This window comes from Strongylocentrotus purpuratus, unplaced genomic scaffold (assembly GCF_000002235.5).
Source record: "Strongylocentrotus purpuratus isolate Spur 01 unplaced genomic scaffold, Spur_5.0 spur5_scaffold_5, whole genome shotgun sequence".
NCBI classification, from domain to species: Eukaryota; Metazoa; Echinodermata; class Echinoidea; order Camarodonta; family Strongylocentrotidae; genus Strongylocentrotus; species Strongylocentrotus purpuratus.
The window spans coordinates 17450122-17467585 of NW_022145611.1; the positions used below are offsets into that span (position 1 = coordinate 17450122).

Below are 17464 nucleotides of genomic sequence, written 5' to 3' on the forward strand. Positions count from 1 at the left end.
TCCAATATTATTCACATGATTGCATGTATGTTTGTCAGTTCCGATGGAGGAACAAACATTCAATCACTACACAGAATCATCAGCCTTGAAATTGGCACCAGGCCAATGCATGTAGTTAGACTATACCCAGTCATTACGTCAGACGGTCAGGTTCAGACAGGCACAGAGAGAGAGAAAGAGAGAGACTCCTCTGAAATATTGAACTTTGTTATTTCCAATGTGGGCATGTGTGTATAAAAGCGGGTGGGTTGTTGGACTCTAAACATAAGCTGTTAGCGGCGTAGATGCACTGCAGCAGACTTTGAGCTCGTCTCTGTGGCTGCTCACAGCTTTCAATTCGCAGAAGGAAAAATTCTTGCTTTGGGGGTATTTCTCTGTCTCTTTTCTGGAAGGAACGGAGAAGGGATTCAGTGATTGTATTCGTGGATTGTTTCTGTCAATGCCCAGTGAGATTAGTTTCCACATTTGATACGCCATGACTCGCGGTATGTGGTTACGCCGCTCTACAAGCAGAGCCAGGGTACCGGTATGTGATGATGATGTACATTTATTTAGTCTAATATGATAATAAATGTTTTTGTGGTTTTAATTGACCATTTTTGTTGTGGGTACCTTTGGTCTAGATATCACTTTGAAAAATTACATACATGTATACCACATTACAACTATTTTTTTTTTTACCAGTGTACAATTTTGTTATTTACTTTAATCTTCCAATATGTTATTATTATTTTTTTGGTTAAATTAGAATAGCAGGAAACACAGTATGCCCCAATAATTCAGCACAAAAGAGAGAGAGAGAGAGAGAGAGGGAGAGAGAAAGGATTCATACATGTCTGTGTATGTCGGGTCCTTTTTGTTTTTATGCCTGGATTTGCAGTTTCATGTTCATAAATTAAGGTGGGAGGGTACCTTTGTGTTTTTTCTCACTTTTTTCTTCTTCACGAGTTGTGACGTGGATTTTCAAATACTTTTTTTTTGTGATTGAATCTTTAATGGTCTGCACAAAGCCCATAGGAATGTATAGTTACAATCAAATATGTTACACTAAAATTGAGCAAGTGTTTTTAGAGATACTGTATATCTAATGCATTTGTAAATGTAAACGGAATGTGCACGTGAACAGAGTTTTCAGGGGCATACAATATTTACATTGCAGTACTTCCGTCAGTACGATGCATACCCCGTATGTGCTTTGTGAAAAATCATTCAAGTGTATGGATACGATGCAATTTTAGGTGTGATTGTTTGTGTTTGCTCGATCATCACAATTGAAAAGAAAAGAAAGGAAAATTATATCCCCTTTGTTACTTACACATGTACATCCATTGCATGTTTGATGCTAGGTTTATAAAAATAGAATTAAAGGTTTCCGCTGTTAGATTTATTTAAAAAAAAGGAATTTTCTAGGTGCACGTATGTATACATGTTATGTACGTAAACATTGTACATTGCTCATGTTTAAGACCACGTACGATCATTTACACTATACAGGTACTTATATGCAAGGGTACTTATCTTTTTATCAAATTAATGATTGCATTATATCTAAGGGTATGCAAAGTCTGTTTAACCGTGATATACTGGGTAAACATATTCTAGACATTGATACATGCTCAGTTTACTATTTGGACATTGCAAAATTTATACATGTTTACCTTTGCCATAAAAGTTCATGTTATAATCCGTCTAGTACAACTACATGTACATATATATTCACTATGATTATTTATTTGTGCTGAAGTTTTTTTCAGTAACGATGATCTTAGGCTTGTGTAACTGCTGTTTTACGATTCGTTAATTTATCCTTGAAATTGTTACAATTGTTGTAATAATAAACGATGATGATACATTATGATTATTAATATTTGTATTATTATTACATGTATTATTATCATTATTATTGTTACAGATTATTTAATTTAATTACTCATTATTCCTAAGTTTCATTTGAGGTGTTCACACTTGTACAAGCATTGCTTTTTAGTGGACCCCTCTGTTTCCAACATGTATTTCTTAAATTTGTTTTAAATGCTTATAATTGATTTGTAATGTTTTGTTGGAAACATGAATAAATTTGAAATCTTGAAAATCTTGAATCATTATTATTATTATTATAGTTGCTTGTGTTGTTCGTACATGTACGTGTAATCTGCAAATTCTGAAAGACGTTTTATGATCCATAATTTATGTCATCATTGATTAGAAAGTAGAAACCACATCAATATTCACAGCTGATCATAAATGTATTTATAGAAGATATGAGATGTTGGACAATAACATGATTTTTAAATGTCAGGTTTTGGTTTCGCTTAAAGCTGAGAGTGGGTATTGTACATGTACAAAGTAAACTCTTTTATTATCATGCGTGTACATGTACCTGTATAAAAATAGAGCTGCAAACTTACACTTCAAAGAAAAATCAATCTAGTAAAAATATCTTTCTTTTTGCAGAAGAGGAGGAAGATGGCTGACGACCAAGAAGCAAGTACTAGCAGTGCTGCTCCTCCAAAGGTATTTTCTTTTTAATATATAGATCTTCAATCTTTTGCTTTTTAAAAAAAAATAAACAAGTTCATGTATAAATTGTTTGAGCCATGATATTTTGTATCCATACCTATGGGAAATTTGACAAGGTCATGAAACAGATGGTGTACATTTGTATAGAGAGGACAACACTTTCATGTAGGAAACAAGAGATGCATACATGCCAACTGCTCAGATTAAAGAGGAACATTCCTCTTTTTGGGAGAAGATAATTATCATTTTAATGCAGGTGTTCCTCTTCCTGTACAAATTTGTCTGTAGTATTGAATAGGAGAGTTAGGATTGTTCCTCTTTTTTTTGAAAAAAGCATAATTTGTACAGATTTCTGATTTTCAAATGTTGGCATGTATGGAGATGCCATGAGGAATCTATGAGACCGAGCTTGCTGTAATTAACACCTTTTTGTCTCTTGTCATCAGCATCAAAGTCAGAATGATTTTGATGTCATATTTAGTTAATTAAATTACCCATCAATCAATAACAGAAAAGATGACAAGTTTGGGACTTAGGCCCATGTGCTGCAATAGCTTTCAGTAGACTCTATATTTTTGTCCAATTTCACATCGTGAACTTTTCCTGATGTTTATATTGATATTGGTTAAAAGAGCAATAGTCACAAAATGTTGAATTGATTTGCCATATAAAAAAGTGTATTTATATGCCACAGTATGATAAAGAGAGTTTGACACATTTGAAGAAGAAAAATGTGTCTACATCTTTTTTTCATTTCAAATTGAACTCGATTCTAACCCAGAAGAAAAGTCCATGTAATGAATAGACCTTAGTGCCTCCAACTCTATTTTCGACCAAAAAAACAAAAGAAAAGAAAAGAAAAAAGAGGTATAAAAGCAGTGTTTGAGAGAAGAGGAGAGAAGATAAGGGGCTAATTAGAGAGACCTTGTCTTCTTAACCCATCATGTAGTGAGTGGCTGATGTTCATCTGATTTGGTATGCACTTTAATTAGTCTGCATGGAGCACTTAGAACACTCATGTCTACTAGCAGGACAGAAGGGTTCCATGCATGATCATGTTTGCACAATGTCATCATGCCAGGGTCGACTATCATTAAAATTAAGACTTCATGGAGCTCAAAATGATGATGATCATGTTGGATTTATAATGCTAATAAATAAATTATGTCCTGTATACAATTTGCATCAAAGTAAAGAAATTTGGATTCAGTTCTACATGAGCTATTTATGTTATTCACTTAAGGTCTGTTTCTACAAAGACTTTGAGTCCGAAGTTTTGTATGTTTCTACCTGTAGTGTATATTTGTTCACAAAGCTAAATATTGCACTTTGTGCTATTGGTGAATGTGGACATTGACTTTTTTAAAACAGATTTATTATAAAAGAAGATAAATCAGAAGTAGAATATTGAAGGATCAGTTTCAATCTATTCAAATACATTAATTATGGCTGCACTTCTCAGAGTTGCTTGTTTTTATTGGGCCATTTTCAATTACATGTACACTATTATCAAAGGTCAAATTCAAAGACTTAAAGCCCCACTGCACTACTTATATAGCAAACAATGCCTAATCGGTGCCTGTTGGTCCCCCATGATCCTCTTTTTCTTATGTTAATCGAGAGCTGATTTGATGAGATAACCACCTGTCAGTTACCATGCAGGGAGAGCTACATGTAATCCCCCCTGGCCAAACTAATACAGACGGGCTTCAAGACATGTGCAGTGTGCATGTAACTTTTTGAGTATCCTTACATTTCTCACATCTTTTTCTCAATTCTTCTTTTGTGATCACCAGAAGCGCTCCTCCCCGGCCAAGTCCGATAGTCCGCAGCGCAGCAGCCCCAATGTGAAGCGTAAGCGCACGCAAGCGGACCGCTACCAGTCCGATGTGGTGGAGGCCTTCTCCAAGCCCATCAAGACGAGGACCCCTGCATCGGCCAAGAAGGAGGTCTACTTTGGAAAGGGCGCCTATCTGGCTGTCAGAAGTGAAGGTATGTATGTCAACAGTCAGAGAACAAGTTTTTACCTTTCAGGAATCGTTACAAAGGCATTTCAATTACATTAATATGCATACATGTAAAAAGTATTTTGCTTGACAGGATAGCTGAAGTTTGATGTAGAACAAATGGTGAAGGAATTAAAAGAATGGGGGTAGAATCTGATGAAATAAAGAAAACATGTTTTTTATGCCTCCGCTCACAGAAGGTGGAGCGAGAGTCATTATGTATCGGGTTGTCCCGTCTGTCCATACATCTGTCCCACCTTCTCGTTATCTCAAGAACATTTGAGGTATAAACTTCAAACTTGGTGATAGTATACATCACCATAGGAAGATGATCTGAGTAGATTTTGGAGTTAGTAGGTCAAAGGTCATAGATTTCTCTTTCTGAAATTATAGGTTTGTAGCCTTGTTATTGCGATATGTCAGGAACTACTTGAGATATGAACTTTAAACTTTGGGCAAGTATGTATCACCATAAGAAGACAGTCTGAGTATATTTTGGGGTTAGTAGGTCAAAGGTCAGAGGTCGTAAAGATTGATTTCCATGAAATTTCAGGATTACAGCCCTATTATTGCGATATCTCAAGAAATTTTCAAGCCATTAACTTCAAACTTAGTATTGCAAGCATGACCATAGTGAGATGATATGATTAGATTTTGGGATAAGAAGGTCGAGGGTCATGCCTCCATTGTTTCCTAAAATCATGCAGTAATATAATGGTCATGTACTAAAGAAATGAACAAATTTAGAAAATGTTAAACTACATTATAAATGCCCTTAATATGACATCTCCATGTCCACACACAGGTGGTTACTTCTTGTGCCAATCCTTGAAGATTGTCTACGATGTCAGCCGCAAGCTGGCCATCCAATGGCTTGAGGAGACCAAGCCGGGCATCTACAAGATGTCCTTCCTTGACTTTGTGGACCGAGACAGCGTCCTGACCCAGGTCCAGCTCAGGCCGGCCGGAGAGAAGGGACTCAAGAAGCTGCCAGACGCTGAGATCACCAGGATCGATGAGATCGTCAATATCTCGGTCAAGAAAGAAAAAGGACAACTCACTGAAGCCGACGGTAGGTCATCTTTTGATTTTTTTTCTCCTAGTTTTTACTAGATATTATTATAGATTAGATATGTTGCTGATTATTTTCTCTATAAACTCCTTGTGGTAGGCATTTTTGCTTGCATATGATTATATGAATAAAAACTGCTACATTTAAATGTAGGATTACTAGTGATTCTTTTATAATTTTTGTAAATATTTTCTAATGTCCCTTTATTGATCAAATTTAACAACAAATGAGACATGATAGCCCAGATATGCTAACACTAATATGAAACCATTGCACCCTTTCAGGTCGTGCCTCTCTAGATGAACTCTCGGAGCAGATTGCTAACTCTAAAGGGAGGAAGAAAAAAGATGTGACCACCACCCCAACCAGACCCAAACAGACCCCCAACCGCAGGAGGAAGGTTCCAACCAAGACAAGAACAATTGCTTCCAAGATTCTCAAGAGTGCCAGGGATAGATCTTCTGGGAGGAAGAAGGCTGCTACAAAAGGTAACGTTTTCTTTATGGATGATTATGGAGGGGTTGTGGTATAGTGGTTTGTGCACTTGACTCTCAGTCCAAGAGTCGTGGGTTTGAACACCAGCCCGACACTAACGTCTTTTGGCGAGGCTTTAATCCTGAATTGCCACTTTCCACCCAGGTGTAAATGGATATCTGGCAGTCGCTGGGTTAATAATAATTGCCCAGCTCTCAGGAAGAACAACATTGATGTAAAAAAAAAATTATCATTAATATCATACTCTTGATGCTTTACAATGTTACATAGATACATACAATATTTGATGATTGACAAAAATGTATTGTGTAATACCCCAGTCACATCAAAATTTACATTCCCCCAAATGGCCATGAAAATTTTGATGCAGAGTCAGTTTGGCAGTATGACTGAGGTATTATAGCTACAGAGTTTGCATTAATGATTTACAAGTGTTTGTTGATTGGATTAACTTGCTCTGTTCACATTGATGTATATTTCATATGCATTGTAATTTGTAGTTTTATTTGCATTTCTTTTTGTTTTGTTTGATATGTAATTATGTATCATTGTATTTTGTTTGTTTTAGCACATAGAGAATTTGGTGGTAACTGCTTTATAAGCATCGTTTTTATCATGGTTATTATTCAAATTTTTAAAAACTTTCAAATGTTTGTGATTTTGTTAATGATTTCTCTTTTAAACTATTCATCCTCCAGCAGCAAAGAAAAAAGCCGTCCCCAAGGGCAGAGCTGCGAAGAAAAAGGAGGAAAAGGTCAGCAAAGGACGGGTCAAGTTAGACCCCAACAGGAAACTTGTCCCTAACACAAAGATAGAACTGGTCAACAAAGATCCCATGTTTGAGGTCAAGTAAGTATACATTAGAAGTCTAGTCTGAATTTAAAAGAATCAAAATTATTTTTTTGGTGCAGGACTTATGTAATGACAACTAGAATCCTTTATTTGGACTATATCCATGACCTTGATCAACATGCATCAATTCAGACTTTAGAACATAAAAATAAAGTCAAACGTGTGCAAAGTCTTAAGTTTCATGTAATCCTTGACATTCTTAACACTCGTTTATTTTGCACAGAAATGAGAACAGCATGCCTGAAGTGTCCAAGGTGGTCCAGTGCAAGCGAGCCATCCGAGCTGTCATCACCAACGACATGCAACTCCTCAAACAGCTCCTGACAGACACCAAGCGAGTGCCTTCGGTCTTCCTTCAGAGAAGTGTTGCTGTGCAGGAGACTGCTCTAGGATATGCCATCAAGGTAATGGACCCTGTTTCATAAAACTTGATATCAATAAAGTTACAAGCTACTGTTATAAGCTACTGAAATCATGGCGTCTGATTGGCTGAGAGCAAATTTGTCATAGAAATTTAGCATTTGTTAGAGATAACAAGTTTCATGAAACGGGCCCCTGGTTGTTAGTTCTTCTTGTGTCTGCTGCTTTTCTATGTCCCCAAGCTGCTGTAGAATTCATTTAATTGTCTATCATGTAGCATTTTCTTGTATGTGGTTATTGTTGCAGCTTCAGGTAATTAAAAGGCACGACTGAATTCTGCCAAGGACACGGTCTTGTGAGGATCAGTCCCAAACATCTTTGATGCAGCTCTTAGTTTAGATTTCTGATTATTTTGTAATTTCCATTGATTGAATTTTAAAGAATATTCAAGTGCTCTATTCCATGTAAAGTTCATTACGTAGTGTATTGCATTAGCTGTGTCATGTTTTGAGATTTATCAATATCCTGTGCAGATTTAAAGAAACATAGCCGTGCCAATTTTACTTTTGAAAATATATTCTAAGATTGTAATGCCTTTTATGGAACAACTATCCCGCTTATTGTTTAAAATAAAAAAATTGTCATTCCTCTGCAGGCTAACAGTCATCCATTCATTCGGGCATTCCTGACTGAGCTGAAGAATAATCCAAGCCGTTGTGAGATGCCTGTTCACAGTCTTCGAAAGGAAAACACTGGCAGGTGAGTTTGTAGATAGAGCAGTCAAAGATCAGGATAAATGAAATAAAAGTTTGATTATCTGTTTGGACCTGAATAAAGTGATAAAAGGTAAATGTCCATTTACAATGGTTGTGTTACACATGTTTTGGTCACAATTTCTCTGGTTCAGTTTCCTACGTTAACTTAATTTCTAAATTCAGCTGTATACCAACACAATTGCAGATGTTAGATCACCTTAAGATTCTGTAGATTTGAAAATGTGCAACTGACTTAAACGTTTACATCATAAACATTTACATCATGCAATGAATTCTTTGAATATACTGTGGTGGAGAACTCCTTCCCATTTCCATTCGAAGCCATTCATGTAAATACACAAGAAGGCCAAAGCATCTTAGTTACAATTCATTCTTCATCTAGGTTTGTAAGTTTACCTTCTTATTAAAATTGTATTATCATTTGTTCCTGCTTTAATTGGAAGGAAGTCAATTGCTCATTTTCACATCTATATATTGATGCACAGGATATATGCAAGATATAGTTTCATTTATTGTTGCAGCATATCAGATATTCTGAATTTTGTCCTCTCTCTCCCCCTTTTTTCTCTCTACTAGTTACAACTACATGAGTCTTGGGCATGCCGTACGGGCCATCAATGTATCACGAGGAGGACGAGAGGGACAGGATGCATTCCTCAAGGTAAATACTCCAAATATACTATCATCTAATCTTCATTTGACCCTTAAAGCCTGCCTGCACTAGTTTGGTCAGGGGGATTAGACCTCCCTGCAAGGTCATTGGCAGGTGGTTATCTCATCAAATCAGCTGTCAATTAACATCAGAAAAAGAGGATCATGGGGGACCGACATGCACCGATTAGGCATTGTTTGCTATATAGAGGGCGCAAGTAGCTATAAGTAGTGCAGTGGGGCTTTAAAGGGAAATGTAACCTTGATAGCAAACAGCAACTCTAAAAAAGCAAGAGAAGCAGACCATGAAAGCTTGACTGAAATCTGACAAAAGTATGAAAGTTATGACATTTGAAAGTTGTAATCACTTTGCGTATGGGAACTTCAAATTGGTCGAATCGGTAATGTCACTGTGGTGAGTGTTGGAAAAATTTTCGTATTTGTTCCAACATACTAAATGACTAACATGTCATATTTAACAAAAATATGCATGTCTCAGGATGGTTTTTTGTTTTAGTGGACCTGTAATGATATAGTTTGAGTAGTGCTGCAGGGGTGAAAGAACTGGGGGGAAAAAGAGGTATAAGTGATAATTTTTACACGATAAATAGGAGAGTTGTCCGTCACTGAGTCACAATTCACTGACAAAATTGCAATTTGAAAATTCACATAGTTGTAGTGATCTCATATTTCAAACACTGAAATGTCAGTGTGACCAGCAGCAGGCTGCAAAAGAACACATTTTTTTTTCTTCAGATTTTGTAACTGTTTTGTTTTGAATGCTGCTCTTAATGAATTGAATGATGTACGACTAAATTTAGTTGGGTTAAATTAAGGTAGAAAAATAACAAAGCTTTGAATGGAATGCATTTCTATTGCAGTGTACATCCATTTTTACTCCACCAGGCAAACAATAACATTTACTGAACATGATATTGTTCCTACTTAATCATTATCATTATTCTGATTCTCTTTCTCCCTCTCTCTCTCTCTCTCTTTCTCTGTCACTATCTTTCCCTCCTCTCTCTCTCTCCCTCTCTCTCTCCCCCTCTCTCTCTCCCCCTCTCTCTCTCTCTCTCTGTCACTTGCTCTTATACATTACAGGACAGCTTAGCCAGAAATGAAAGCGATTCAAGCATTGCTCATAAACTGGTTGATTGCGATGTCACTCTCGCCACAATGGATCTTATATGTAAAGAGAGGCGGGGTGTGAAGGTAAGTAGTCATGGAGATCTTCATTTTATTTTTACAGCACTATATATTTCTGTATTATGTCTATATATCTGTTTAATTTAGCTTATAATTGATTGCCATAACCTTTCGTGTCTGTACCTTTCCTATTACACTTTGTATAAATGTATCATGTACGTATTACATCTTTTGCACGATGCAATTGCATGACCAGAACTCAACTATATCTTTAAAGGGATAGTTGAGTTCTGTTACAGAGGGCGCTACACAAAATAATTTTTTTTGTGAGATAATGAAAAACGGGGTGTCCAACTTGAAAGAACATACAATTTATATGACAAAGTCATCTATGTTTGATCAAAATCAGTGAAATATCTATAAATATAACCATTTCTAATATTTGTGTACCACCACAAATATTAGATAATTTGAACCAGCGATTGAAAAAACGAAATATCTCCTTACACGTTTTTATTCGAGCCAATGCCGATATTGGCTTTTTGTTGGCTTTTTTGTGTTGGTTATAATACGCACAACCAGCCGGCCCATGTATTGTTAATATTAATCAATTAACGGTCACCATATTTTTGCAAAGTAGAGCTGAATTGGTATGATCGTAATGGCTAAATTTCACACATTTTGGGGTCTAAAATGACCTTTATAGCAATTTTAGGTTTTAAAAGGGCACTTGAAATGTCATAAATAAGAATAAGTGCAATAACCATGCAATTTGAAGGCATTTGCGGTCTGAAACAAGAACTCAACTATCCCTTTAAGTGTCTACTATATCACCTTAATTATTATATCTTGACTGATTGGTTTCATTTGCAAAAACAAGTGTAGCTGCAGGTTTGTTTGCTTGTTTTTTAAATATTTCTTATAGATTTGGTTAATTACGATTAATGTGATGTTTTTAACCATTTCACCCTCATTTTTGAAACCACAGAATGTTATAGCGGGTCAACTGATGAAGCTGGTTGGAAGAGGAAACAGGAAGGTTGCCGGGGAACTCTTCAAACGAGGTGAAGAAGAAGGTGGATGCGGCTTCAATAGAATGCATTCAGAGGTGAGAAGATGTTGCACAATATTCTGGTTGATGATGCTTCATATTGAAGACTAACACAAAGCTTAGTCAATTCCCCTCTTGTAGTAGTAGTGGTTCTTTTACCTAACCGCTAAGAAAGCATAAATGCTTGTAAGTAAGCAACCAGAGGAGTGACAACTTTAGGGCCTCTCCAAGAGAGAGGCCCTGGACCTTATTTTAGCTAGGGTGTGTAGGCTCTGTTCATAAAAACAGAGTAATGCAATATATGCCAAGTAATTGTGACCCATGTAAAAGTCAGAAGTGTATGATTGGAATTATGTAGGTACATAATACAGTGTTGATATGTTTCATTGTAAGACACATCAAGATTAGATATTTAAAATGCATTAGTCTCTTCTCACTAAATGAATATGATGAACTTAAAGGGGCTGTAGCATGACGAGACTATGCGTCTAGGCCAAGTATTCACATGGGTGCAATATACGCGAAACAGAAGCGTGAGGAGAACTTCGGTCTGTTTCGTGAACACTAGCGCGCTGGCCCAGTTAATCAAGTGTATTCTTTTACGTGCAGTTGTCCAAAAGAAGACGTAGATGGCGTTAACCAATATTTCCCATGTTACATCCCCTTTAATACTGCTCCTCTGCTTCTTCAACATGTTTTTCTTCTTGACTTAATTTTATTCTTATGTGTAGGTGTTGCTGTGTGACAAACCAGAAGAGCTCACACCATTCAAGGCAGTCTCTGTCAAGAAAAAACCACATAATTGTGACAGGGTAAGATGAAAATGAAACTTGACCCATGACCTCAGACCTTTGACCCATGACCTTAGGCTCTTGACCCATGGCCTAAGGCTCTTGACCCATGACCGAAGGCCCTTGACCTTCATTTTTGAAGCTCATGTGATGATATTCCCTACCGATGTCGTACCCGAAAAATGAAATATACCAAAGAAATTTAGGAGGCTGTGATTATGGAGAAGAGACTACAATCTATCCAAATTAAAATTAAGAAAACTGAAGACCTAGGGGCCGTTTCTCGAAACCAACTCCATGACAGTCATATCTTTGTCGGCGATCTACGGAGATGTCATGAAGTGGATAAACCGTTTCACAAAGCCATGACAGACATGATATCGATATATCACGATACTAGCAGCTAAAGAACATCTTTGTCACGATCCATTTGATTTATCAAGAATAACCCAAAACAAGTTTTGGGGCTAAAATTGTTCAAAAAGAAATATATACATAAAAATTCTCCTAAAATAAATAATAAATTGTGTCATTATCAAATGTAGATCATCAAACGATTTTCATATTTTTGTAAAGATTCTTAAATTGAAGAAAAACCAGTGAGTGTTTTTTTTTTGATCGTCGAATGAAAAGTTAGTTGGAGGATACCGTAGTTTATCAATACGTACTTTTTTGTTTATTGTGATGAGGAATTTTAGGCAAAATACCTTTTCTCAGCCAGTTTTTATTCTAGAGTCTCATAAATACTCTTTATATAATTGATTTGATATTGAAAATATAATTTGGAAGAAGTAATTAGAGAGGGAATAATAATGCACTTAGGCCCCAAAGGTATGATGGTATCGTAAGAAAGGACTATGGATCCACTATGGAAAACGGTGTGTAACATTCTTATCTCTCTTATTTATATATTATAGTTTAATGATTTGTGATTTAATGTTTATATTCTGCTTTTTTCTGTATAATTCTGTATTTCTGTATAATTTGTTTTATCACTTTTTTACATTTGCATTTCACATCCCAGAGAATTACGTACCGAACTCGTCTATATTTTTCTCAAAATGATAGTGAAACTAATCGTACATTTTGCGGCCCATAGAATAGCAACAAACTGACTTGTGATGGCACTTTACAGCAATTAAAAAGATATGACGGGTTCGGAGCAGTGACAACTCATTGTCGCGGAAGTTGTCACTCATCTTGGCAAAGACGGCTTCCTGAAACACTTTGCTGACAAGTTGCGTGACAGTGGCGAGATGTCGTTGATCTTGTAGTTATGACGGTTTCGAGAAACGGCCCCCTGATTCCACAGAGCTATTTTTGTCTTTTTCTAATGTTTATTTAGATTGTAAGCACTATGGTACTTCGTAATGTATAGCGCAGTATAAATGACGACTATTATTATTACTATGATCCTCTTTTGGTCTTTAGTTGTAGCTCATTATTCTTTTCTTTTTAATTATTCATGTTCATTCAAATTATAAATGTAAACATGAAAGGCCTTAGGAAGCCATATAACAACATAAAAACATGAAGCTAAATAATACAATACGAGTGTACTAGAATATTGGTTTGTGTGGCATGGCCTACGTAATGACTTTTCTGTCTATCAAAAGCTTACTATATGCTTGGTTTGAGGAAAGCAAGCAAATTCCCTCGGATAGGATGTTAAATGGAGACTCCGTGTAGAGGAGAGTCACCACCTTTGCATGTTAAGAACCCACTGCACTATTCGTATAAGTGTAGGTAGAAACCCCGGTGTAGTGGTCCCCCTGCACACCCCAATCAGTTATACCGGAAGGACAGACCCAAGGGTTACAGTGATTCAGTTCACTTTTTGGCACAGGTGATGCCAAATACATGATAATAATATGCGATGATTTCTTATATTTCTCTGCCCCTACAGATTATGCCAATCCATTGCGCTGCCATCAACCCTAACCCTAAGATGCTGGAGAAGCTGCTTAATGCTGTGCCAGAGTTGAACCTTGCTGATTACAAGGGTAGGAAGATCATCCACTACGCTGCTGCCTGTACAGGGTCTGGACCTCTAGAACTTCTCATTCAGAGGTTAGTAATATATTGACAAATTCGTAGTCTTTTGTCGCTTTATAGTTTTTAGGGGATGGGGATATCATACCTGCCAACCCTTCTGAATAATCCAGAATATTCTGATTTTCTGGAGAAAAAAAATTTAGGACCTAAAAATTTGGAATATTCAGATTTGTCAAAATACTGTTTTTTTGCTAAAGCCCAATTAGACTTGTTTTATCATGTTCCACGATTTTAGAGTTCATGTATTGCGTATTGATACCTATTCTATGCTGTCATGTTTTTTCATTGTTGTTATGTGTCTCTTTTCAATCTTAAGGGACTGGGCTATTTAAAGATTTTAGTTCTTTTCTCATTGATTGGATGTTTAACATCTATTAAAACTAACATGTTGAAACACCCAGCATTGTTTTGGAGTAACGCAACCAGGGACTGTGAATCCCAAACTACTCTCATGGACCAAACACTATACCTAGCCCTTATTTTACCCCTAAACCTAATCTAAAACCCAATTGCAACCCTCATTGTAAGCCCACGGCAAAATTTCCCACAGCAAATGCTATAATATTACCTCTTTTGCTAATGACACTCTCATTATTCTACAAATGTAAGACCACTTGGTACTTCTTTGTTTGTTCTAACACAACCAGGTCGGCGTTTGCAGACGATACAGATAACCAAGGGAACACACCTCTTATGGTTGCAGCTTCGCTCAACAGAACACAGAACATTGAGGTCCTTATGAAGAAACTCAAAGGAGGTAGATGTTAATTCTAGCTATCACAAGCATATGCATATCATATGCCTGTTAGTGTGAATGACTTTTGTGATTCATAATGCTTGGTTGCCTTGGAATGTAACGTTTATGAACAACCCTGTGATATATTTTCACTCTTGGACTAATTATCCCAAGGTTTAAGCTGTAACCCTTTTATATTTGCTCATCCATTCTCTATACTTCCCCTCACTCTTCATAGCTGTAAACTGATTTGTTTGATTAGCATACATTTTATTTTTTTCTTAAAGTAAACACACGAAGAATCAAAAGTGTTTTGAATTGATGCAAAACTCATATCATTGCGAAGGGGAAGCCTTACTGATCAAATACAACAACTCTCCTCTTCAAAATATGTTTGGGGCCCGCAGTAATCAACTCTCAAAAATGTTAGTTTTGAGATCCAGATTTTCTGCCTTCAGCGGTCCTTTGTAGAGCGTCAACATTCGTGACTTCACACACGAGACACGGCTGGCTAGCTGCAGACTAATACACGCGCGACTCCGGTATGTGGCCGTCACTGAGCTGTTTGTCCAGTGTGTGACGTCACTATTCAGAGCTCACTACGCTTGTGTGTTTGGCTTACGTTCGGAGGCGCTTGGGGGTCTAAGAAGGGTCTTGAAAAAATTGCATTTTACGCCTTTCCATGATATATATATATGATTTCTCAGCAAATCATTCGTGTTTTTCAAGAGAAAATCTTTCCATCCATATGTAATTTGTTCTAATTATCAGTTGTTAGTGAATTTTCTTTGTGTAGCTCCTTTAAGTGCACCTCAAGATTTTATGTGGATTTGGTGCCTTAAAAGCTGATTTGTTATTACTATATTCATAGCTTCACCTTTGAACTATCAACTTATATAATTATCCTTTTTATTCAGATGAAAAGGGTGGAGTATTCCGTAGAAACACATTTGGTCAGACTCCCCTTCATTATGCTGCAGAGAAGGGACATAATGTGAGTATGTATGGGTAAATTGTGCAAATGCTAGCTTAGAAAATATCTCTGTGGTGGGGTCCTATTCCTATGAACAAATCGTAGGAGATATGGAGTCACAAATGTAAATACACTATATTGGTGAAAATAGATGAAAAGCTGATGTTGAATCCATATATCCATGGTCTACAAAATGGTACCAACATACAAAACTGTGGAATGCTGAATAAATTTCAGGCAGAACTGTGACAAAATAAACGAGCCACTTATTGGCTCGCTATCGTTCGTATGTGTGGCAGCCAACTTTACAGAGATGCTGGTTGAAAGCCAGTCTACTGTGTCATCATTAATTTTTTTTACGCCTTTTAATGGATATTTAAAACTGCCTACTTTTCATATTTATCCATGTTTAATGCTGAATTTTTTTCTATTTATTTAACAAACTTTTATTCTCGCATTCTTTCTTGATTCTATTATTATCATTTGATTGTTGTCTTTTAATCATTAAAAAGAGAAAGAAAGAAATATGAAACCTTCAAAATCTTTATGAGCAATAAAGAATGTGTAGAAGGGCATTAGTGGCTTTGACTTCCATGATGTTCACTCTTGATTTTCATCTTTCATCTGTTTGGTTGTTAGGATGCCGTACGGGCACTCCTCAAGCATGGCGCAAACCTCCAAGCACCCTTATCAGCTGGCAAGAACAAACTCACCCCATTCATGGTAGCGTGTGAACGAGGTCACATCCAGACCGTTAAGATCATGGCTGACCATGGGGCCATACTTGACCAGAGGGGTAAGTCATTTATAATCTGCAAACATTGCAAATGTATTTTACCTACAGTATGCTTGTAAAATAGTATTACATACAGTGAGAACAGAGAGTTTCCATGTGAGAATACATCGAAGTAGAGAGCTGTTATATTTTCAAATGTAACTAATAATAGCCTGTGTTGATTTGTGCTGAGAAACTTTGTCACTTGTTTGTTTAGTCCAAAATGTATATGTTTCAGTAGTTTTTTTTGTATAAAATGGGATATTCTGATGGTCGTAACGCACAGTACACAATTATTCAAGTTGAACATCACAATGTACCATTCAGCGAGACTTTTAAACAGTTTCAGTAAAAATACAATTACGCTGCTCGGGCAACATTAACAAAACCATCATTAAAGATATATACCGGTTGTGGTAAAATTGCGGTTCAAGAGTTTTGGGTGCAAAATATCCATTCAATATTGTTGAAATATTTCCTTCAGAGGTTTAGATGGCAATACTTCAACCTAAATTTGCAAATAAAGGAGAAATGTATGCCCAAATGTTCAATGTTGAAGTGCATTCGCGACATCTATCCATGCCGGATCGATATGATTATTTACCAAATATTTTGTTCTTTCTGATACACTTTTCAGATAAGCTGAAGCGGACAGCTCTGATGCTGGCTGCCATGAATGGGCACGTCCCCGTCGCTGCATTCCTGCTCCGTAAAGGATGTGACCCCAATGCCAGTGACTCGTCTGGGAATACCCCTCTCCACTACGCCTCTGCCTATGGCTGGTGGTTTGTACTCAGGCTGCTCCTCTCCGCCAATGCAGACCCTAACGCACTCAACGATTGGAAAGTGAGTTCAGTCAAATAAACTTGAGCCATTCACTTGATTAATTGAGTGATGGATTGTTCATGGTAAGCATGTTATTGAAGGGGGAAAAAAAAGGGTTTTGCTGGAAGTATGCTTCAGGAGATTTAACTCTTTCAAGGAAATGGGAGGATATAGGGTATAAGCTTTTTAAGCTTTGACACACCAAAGCTTTGACACGCTGAGCTTTGACACACTGAACCTGCCAACTGTCCCGATTTAATCAGAATATTCTGATTTTCTGAATTTTAAGGACCTAAAATTTTGGAATATTCTGATTTTTCAAAATTCTGAATGACCAATTTTGTTTTAAATTTTTGTTTAAATCTTTTTTTAAAGCC

At 36.7% G+C, this 17464-nt stretch overlaps 1 protein-coding gene across 2 annotated transcripts in view; it reads left to right on the forward strand.

Moving 5' to 3' along the window:
- The first annotated feature begins 244 nt into the window (after nt 1-244).
- LOC588883 (poly [ADP-ribose] polymerase tankyrase) overlaps nt 245-17464 on the forward strand; it is a 53470-nt gene continuing 36250 nt past the window's right edge. The window contains exons 1-17 of one of the 2 annotated variants that reach the window (XM_011673181.2): nt 245-526; nt 2455-2514; nt 4317-4512; nt 5332-5598; nt 5883-6086; nt 6792-6942; nt 7169-7349; nt 7961-8064; nt 8658-8742; nt 9837-9947; nt 10870-10989; nt 11664-11744; nt 13630-13793; nt 14426-14535; nt 15432-15508; nt 16127-16283; nt 16900-17108. In XM_011673181.2, the coding sequence (XP_011671483.2) occupies nt 476-526; nt 2455-2514; nt 4317-4512; nt 5332-5598; nt 5883-6086; nt 6792-6942; nt 7169-7349; nt 7961-8064; nt 8658-8742; nt 9837-9947; nt 10870-10989; nt 11664-11744; nt 13630-13793; nt 14426-14535; nt 15432-15508; nt 16127-16283; nt 16900-17108 (2328 nt within the window). In that variant the 5' untranslated portion in view covers nt 245-475. The remainder of the gene's footprint in view (nt 527-2454; nt 2515-4316; nt 4513-5331; nt 5599-5882; nt 6087-6791; nt 6943-7168; nt 7350-7960; nt 8065-8657; nt 8743-9836; nt 9948-10869; nt 10990-11663; nt 11745-13629; nt 13794-14425; nt 14536-15431; nt 15509-16126; nt 16284-16899; nt 17109-17464) is intronic. The other variant, XM_788547.5, reaches the window with a different exon arrangement.